The sequence below is a fragment of the Theropithecus gelada genome, chromosome 3 (assembly GCF_003255815.1).
Source record: "Theropithecus gelada isolate Dixy chromosome 3, Tgel_1.0, whole genome shotgun sequence".
In the NCBI taxonomy this organism is placed as follows: Eukaryota; Metazoa; Chordata; class Mammalia; order Primates; family Cercopithecidae; genus Theropithecus; species Theropithecus gelada.
Genome location: NC_037670.1, coordinates 90,108,670 through 90,115,998, shown reverse-complemented (window position 1 = coordinate 90,115,998; position 7,329 = coordinate 90,108,670). Strand labels below are relative to the sequence as shown.

At 44.7% G+C, this 7,329-nt stretch overlaps 1 protein-coding gene and 1 long non-coding RNA gene across 5 annotated transcripts; one reads left to right on the top strand and one right to left on the bottom strand.

Annotated features, from left to right (window-relative positions):
• Nucleotides 1-206: 206 nt before the first annotated feature.
• On the bottom strand, nucleotides 207-2,411 carry LOC112621594. The gene is made up of 2 exons (XR_003118751.1): nucleotides 2,359-2,411; nucleotides 207-1,502 (listed from the first exon to the last, which is right to left on the bottom strand). It is a non-coding gene; the product is annotated as an uncharacterized LOC112621594 (long non-coding RNA).
• IL6 (interleukin 6) lies at nucleotides 1,933-6,797 on the top strand. Of its 4 annotated transcripts, none has more exons than XM_025381049.1 (5): nucleotides 1,933-2,072; nucleotides 2,235-2,425; nucleotides 3,481-3,594; nucleotides 4,302-4,448; nucleotides 6,200-6,797. In XM_025381049.1, exons 1-5 carry the CDS (start codon nucleotides 2,054-2,056, stop codon nucleotides 6,365-6,367), a joined length of 639 nt encoding a protein of 212 aa, XP_025236834.1. In that variant the 5' UTR covers nucleotides 1,933-2,053; the 3' UTR covers nucleotides 6,368-6,797. The 4 variants fall into 4 exon arrangements, with proteins under 4 accessions (XP_025236834.1, XP_025236836.1, XP_025236833.1 ...); XM_025381050.1 differs by having other exon boundaries at nucleotides 2,003-2,072; nucleotides 2,304-2,425; XM_025381051.1 differs by lacking the exon at nucleotides 2,235-2,425.
• Nucleotides 6,798-7,329: the final 532 nt, after the last annotated feature.

The following is a 7,329-nucleotide window of genomic DNA, read 5'->3' as shown; positions in this document are numbered from 1 at the left end:
ACAAGGGCACAGATCCCTGATACAACAGCCAGGATCAAACAGCTGGGAAGACGAGAAAATCTTTCCCAGGCTAGGATAACAGAGGGTTTGGTTGAAAATACAGGCGATTAGGTGCTACCTCTGAAAAAAGGAGCCAGGATAGGAAGGAGACATTTTTCCCTGTATGCCCTGATGTCCTATTTGAACATTTTATCATGAACACGAACTTCCTATTTTAAAAAACACTTTTTATTGAAAAGATAAATCTGTGTGTTGTATTATGTCACTCAGTTCAAGTACTTGAAATTTATTGAATTGTATTTTCTAAAAAATAGATATTTGAGCAAAAGCAATCTCACATTACATAGACAGAACACAACGCACGGCTGCGGAGCTGAGAGCAGTGACTTCGTTTCATGCAGGAAAGAGAACTTGGTTCAGGAGCGTCTACGTTGCTTAAGACCAGAGAGCACTAAAAGTGAAACCATCCAGCCATCCTCCCCCATTTTCATTTTCACACCAAAAAATCCCACCGCGGCAGAAGACCACTGTCTCTCTGTTTAGACAATCGGTGAAGAATGGATGACCTCACTTTCCCCAACAGGCGGGTCCTGAAATGTTACGCACAAAACAAAACTTGAGTAAATGCCCAACAGAGGTCACTGTTTTATCGATCTTGAAGAGATCTCTTCTTAGCAAAGCAAAGAAACCGATTGTGAAGTTAACACCATGTTTGGTAAATAAGTGTTTTGGTTTTGTGCAAGGGTCTGGTTTCAGCCTGAAGCTATCTCAGAGTTGTCTGGGTCTCTGGAGACTGCAGGGACAGCCTAGTCTAGAGCCCATTTGCATGAGACCAAGGATCCTCCTGCAAGAGACACCTTCTGAGGGAAGACGGCTTCTGAACAAGCTTGACCCAATAAGAAATCTTTGGGTGCCAGTGGGGAAGCAGGTTCACAGCCCAGAGCCGTGCCTACGTCCGTACTTTCCTTGTAGCTTCTTCTGATTTCAAATCAAGACTTACAGGGAGAGGGAGCTATAAACACAAGCTCTAGAAGATGCCACAAGGTCCTCCTTTGACATCCCCAACAAAGAGGTGAGTTGTATTCTCCCCCTTTCTGCCCTGAACCAAGTGGGCTTTAGTAATTTCAGGGCTGCAGGAGACCCAGTGGAACAGTGGTGAAGAGACTCAGGTGGCAATGGGGAGAGCACTGGCAGCACAAGGCAAGCCTCTGGCACAGAGAGCAAAGTCCTCACTGGCAGGATTCCCAAGGGGTCACTTGGGAGAGGGCAGGGTAGCAGCCAACCTCCTCTAAGTGGGTTGAAGCAGGTGAAGAGGAAAGTGGCAGAAGCCATGCGGTGGCAAAAAGGAGTCACACACTCCACCTGGAGACGCCTTGAAGTAACTGCACGAAATTTGAGGGTGGCCAGGCAGTTGTACAACAGCTGCTCACAGGGAGAGCCAGAACACAGAAGAACTCAGACGACTGGTAGCATTACCTTCTTCCTAACTCCAGGCTGGGGGGCTGCGATGGAGTCAGAGGAAACTCAGTTCAGAACATCTTCGGTTTTTACAAATACAAATTAACTGGAATGCCAAATTCTAGCCTGTTAATCTGGTCACTGAATTTTTTTTTTTTTTTTTCAAAAAACATAGCTTTAGCTTATTTTTTTTCTCTTTGTAAAACTTCGTGCATGACTTCAGCTTTACTCTGTCAAGACATGCCAAAGTGCTGAGTCACTAATAAAAGAAAAAAAGAAAGTAAAGGAAGAGTGATTCTGCTTCTTAGCGCTAGCCTCAGTGACGACCTAAGCTGCACTTTTCCCCCTAGTTGAGTCTTGCGATGCTAAAGGACGTCACATTGCACAATCTTAATGTTTCCAATCAGCCCCACCCGCTCTGGCCCCACCCTAACCCTCCAACAAAGATTTATCAAATGTGGGATTTTCCCATGAGTCTCAATATTAGAGTCTCAACCCCCAATAAATATGAGACTGGAGATGTCTGAGGCTCATTCTGCCCTCGAGCCCACCAGGAACGAAAGAGAAGCTCTATCTGCCCTCCAGGAACCCAGATATGAACTCCGTCTCCACAAGTAAGTGCAGGAAATCCCTAGCCCTGGAACGGCCAGCGGCGGTCGAGCCCTGTGTGAGGGAGGGGTGTGTGGCCCAGGGAGGGCTGGCGGGCGGCCAGCAGCAGAGGCAGGCTCCCAGCTGTGCTGTCAGCTCACCCCGCCGCTCGCTCCCCTCCGGCACAGGCGCCTTCGGTCCAGTTGCTTTCTCCCTGGGGCTGCTCCTGGTGTTGCCTGCTGCCTTCCCCGCCCCAGTACTCCCAGGAGAAGATTCCAAAGATGTAGCCGCCCCACACAGCCAGCCACTGACCTCTTCAGAACGAATTGACAAACAAATTCGGTACATCCTCGACGGCATCTCAGCCCTGAGAAAGGAGGTGGGTAGGCTTGGCAAAGGGGCTGAATGGCCCGTGTGCGCATGCGTTCCCCTTGCCCCTGTCTGTGGACTGGGGCTGCCCGCATTAGGAGGTCTTTGCTGGGTTCTAGGGCACTGTAGATTTGAGGCCAATGGGGCCGACTAGACTGACTTCTGTATTTATCCTTTGCTGGTCTCAGGAGGTTCCTTTCCTTTCTGGAAAATGCAGAATGGGTCTGAAACCCATGCCCACCCTTGGCATGAGCTGAGGGTCATTGCTTCTCAGGGCTTCCTTTTCCCTTTCCAAAAAATAAGGTCTGTTAAGCTCCTTTTTGTCCCTTGGGCTTTGGAAGGACTAGAAAAGTGCCACCTGAAAGGTATGTTCAGCTTCTCAGAGCAGTTGCAGTACTTTTTGCTTATGTAAACTCAATGGTTAGGATTCCTCAAAGCCATTCCAGCTAAGATTCATACCTCAGAGCCCACCAAAGTGGCAAATCATAAATAGGTTAAAGCACCTCCCCACTTTCAATGCAAAGTATTTTGGTCCTGTTTGGTAGAAAGAAAAGAACACAGGAGAGGAGATTGGGAGCCCACACTCGAATTCTGGTTCTGCCAAACCAGCCTCGTGATCTTGGGTAAATTCCCTACCACCTCTGGACTCCATCAGTAAAACTGGGGGTGGACTAGGTGATCTCATAGGTCCTTCCAGCTGGAACATTCTATGGTTTGAATTATATTCACCTAACTATTGTCAAAATTGCTGTTATTAAATATCTACTGTATGCCAGGCACTTTAAATAAGTATTGTGTCTAATCTTCAAAATTTGCAAGGAAGGTTTTTGGAGATAAGGAAACTGAGACTCAGGATTAAGTAACACACCTGAAGTCACAGGTGAGCTTGGAACTGAACCCAAGTGTGCCCCCACTCCACTGGAATTTGCTTGCCAGGATGCCAAAGAGTTGTGGCTTCATTTTTCTTAGAGACTTTCCTGGCTGTGGTTGAACAATGCAAAGGCCCTCTAGTGGTGTTTGTTATAGGGGCACTTAGGTGATAACGATTCTGGTATTCTTTCCCAGACATGTAACAGGAGTAACATGTGTGAAAGCAGCAAAGAGGCACTGGCAGAAAACAACCTGAACCTTCCAAAGATGGCTGAAAAAGATGGATGCTTCCAATCTGGATTCAATGAGGTACCAACTTGTCACACTCACTTTTCACTATTCCTTAGGCAAAACTTCACCCTCTTGCTTGCAGTGCCTGTATACATATAGATCCAGGCAGCAATAAAAAGGGGGTAAATGTAAAGAATGTTATGTAAATTTCGTGAGGAGGCCAACTTCAAGCTTTTTTAAAGGTAGTTTATTCTTGGACAGGTATGGCCAGAGATGGTCCCACCGTGTTGAGATTTTAACAACTGTCAAATGTTTAAAACTCCCACAGGTTTAATTAGTTCATCCTGGGTAAGGTGGTCTCAGGGCCTTTTCCCTCTCTGGCTGCCCCTGGCAGGGTCCAGGTCTGCCCTCCCTCCATGCCCAGCTCATTCTCCACAGTGAGATAACCTGCACTGACTTCTGATTATTTTATAAAAGGAGATTCCAGCCCAGCATTGACAAGGGCAAGAGTGTAGGAAGAACATCAAGGGGGAGAATCAGAGAAGAATCCCCACTGCCACATTCTAGCATCTGTTGGGCTTTGGGTAAAACTAATTACATGGGGCCTCTGATTGTCTGGTTATTTAAAATGATGCTGTCCAATGTCCCAAAACATGCTGCCTAAGGGGTACTTGAAGTTCTCTAGATGAGCAGAGGGAAAATATGTCAAATTGTGGCAGTTTTAACTTTTCAAATTGATTCTATCTCCTGGCGATAACCAATTTTCCCACCATCTTTCCTCTTAGGACACTTGCCTGGTGAAAATCATCACTGGTCTTTTGGAGTTTGAGGTATACCTAGAGTACCTCCAGAACAGGTTTGAGAGTAGTGAGGAGCAAGCCAGAGCTGTGCAAATGAGTACAAAAGTCCTGATCCAGTTCCTGCAGAAAAAGGTGGGTGTGTCCTCCTTTCCTCACCTTGGTGTGGGAGAAGACAGGCTCAAAGACAGTGTCCTGGACAACTCAGGGATGCAATGCCACTTCCAAAAGAGAAGGCTACATGTAAACAAAAAAGTCTGAGAAATAGTTTCTGATAGTTACTGTTAAATCTTTTTTTGTTTGGTTGGCTCTCTTCTGCAAAGGACATCAATAACTATACTTTATATTAACTGAGGTGGATTTTAACATCAATTTTTAATAGTGCAAGAGATTAAAAAAAAAAAGGAGGGGGCAGAAAGAAGTACATCCATCCCCACCCAGTGATCCACAGAAACAAAAACCAAGGGGCATAAAATGATTTTAAGATTTTAGTTATTGTCAAGAGGCATTCTTCTCATTGTAGTTGTTTCAACTCTTTTTCCTACCTTTTACCAGAGAGTTAGTTCAGAGAAACGGTCAGAGACTCAAGGCTGGAAAGAGGTACCAAGGGCTTTGGCCACCAGTAGCTGGCTATGCAAACAGCAGGGAGTAAAGAGTTGCTGGCTAGCATGTGGAGGAGACAAAGCTCAATAAGTAGGGGGGGCCTAGAAGGAAACCCTTGGTGCTGGTCCTGCCTCTGCTATTTCTACTTGTTAGCCTTAAGCCAGGGTTTCTCCTATGTGAACGTGCATGGGAATTCCCTGGGCATCTTGTTGTGGTGTAGAGTCTGACTTGGGAGGCCTTGGGTGGGTTTGAGGGTCATATTTCTAGCAGGCTTATATCCCTGGTGATGCTGCAGAATTCCAGGACCACACTTGGAGGTTTAAGGCCTTCCACAAGTTACTTATCCCATCTGGTGGGTCTATGGAAAGATGTTTCCCAGTCCTCTTTACACCACCAGATCACTGGTCTTTCGACAGATCCTAAAGGGATGGTGAGAGGGAAACTGGAGAAAAGTATTAGATTTAGAGGCCACTGAAGAACTCATATTAAAATGCCTTTAAGTATGGGTTCTTCATTCATATACTAAATATGAACCATGTGCCAGGCATTATTTCATATGACAGAATACAAACAAATAAGATAGTGATGCTGGTCAGGCTTGGTGGTTCATGCCTGTATTCCCTAAACTTTGGGAGCCTAAGGTGAGAACTCCTTGAACTCCTAAGGCCAGGAGTTCAAGACCAGCCTGGACAACATAGCGAGACCCCATTGCTACAAAAACACAAAACCAAACAAACAAAAAGATAGTGGTGCTTCCCTCAGGATGTTTGTGGTCTAATGGGAGACAGAACAGCAAAGGGATGATTAGAAGTTAGTTGCTGTGAGCCAGGCACAGTGCTGATATAATCCCAGCACTTTGGGAGGCTGAGGTGGGTGGATCACTTGAGGCCAGGAGTTTAAGACCAGCCTGGCCAACAATGTAAAACCCCATCTCTATTTAAAAATACAAAAAAATTACCCAGGCATGGTGGCGCACACCTGTAACCCAGCTACTCAGGAGGCTGAGGCATGTGAATCGCTTGAACCCGGGACACGGAGGTTGCTGTGCACCACTGCACTCCAGCCTGGGTGACAGAGTGAGCCCTGCCTCAAAAAAAAAAAAAAAAAAAAAGAAAGAAGAAGTTCATTGCCATGGAAGGATCTTACTCAGAGCAGGCACCCCAGTTAATCTCATTCACCCCACATTTCACATTTGAACATCATCCCATAGCCCAGAGCATCCCTCTACTGCAAAGGATTTATTCAATATTTAAACAATCCTTTTTGCTTTCATTTTCCTTCAGGCAAAGAATCTAGATGCAATAACCACCCCTGAACCAACCACAAATGCCAGCCTGCTGACGAAGCTGCAGGCACAGAACCAGTGGCTGCAGGACATGACGACGCATCTCATCCTGCGCAGCTTTAAGGAGTTCCTGCAGTCCAGCCTGAGGGCTCTTCGGCAAATGTAACATGGGCACCTCAGAGTGTTGTTGTTCATGGACATTCCTTCTTCTGGTCAGAAACCTGTCCACTGGGCACAGAACTTATGTTGTTCTCTATGGAGAACTAAAAGTATGAGCGTTAGGACACTATTTTAATTATTTTTAATTTATTAATATTTAAATATGTGAAGCTGAGTTAATTTATGTAAGTGATATTTATATTTTTATGAAGTACCACTTGAAATATTTTATGTATTAGTTTTGAAATAATAATGGAAAGTGGCTATGTAGTTTGAATATCCTTTGTTTCAGAGCCAGATCATTTCTTGGAAAGTGTAGGCTTACCTCAAATAAATGGCTAACTTATACATATTTTTTAAAGAAATATTTATATTATATTTATATAATGTATAAATGGTTTTTATACCAATAAATCACATTTTTAAAAATTCAGCAACTTAGTCTGTGTGTGTCACGTGAAGCTCAATAAAAACAAGTTTCATGTCACTGCCACCACCACCACCAAAAAGAAGCTATAATCAATCACATTTTTTATATATATATATATACATATATAAGCACCTACTACATGCCAGGCATCATCAAAGGTGTTGCATCCATCACGTCATTTAACCCCAGCACTTGCACACTGCTTTCTGGTTGTGGAAGTCTAAGTGATTTATCTCAGTCACCCAGCTGGAAGGTCAGGCAGGGGCCCAGATTTGAAATCCAAGTCTACCTACCTACAGGTCCCCTACTCTTAACTTGTAAGTCCCATTGCCTCCCAGGAACTGAGGGATGATGTAGAAAATTCCAAAACATGTTAATATAGGGAATATCTATAAACATGCGATCAAAGTCTTTGGGTCTATACAACCACTGTATAAGGCATAACAATGTACAAGCTTCCAAATAATAACTAGAAGTTCTGCCTCCCTCTTCTGGGTTCCTAAAGCACTGCACCTATCTACCTGTCAAAGCATCTACTA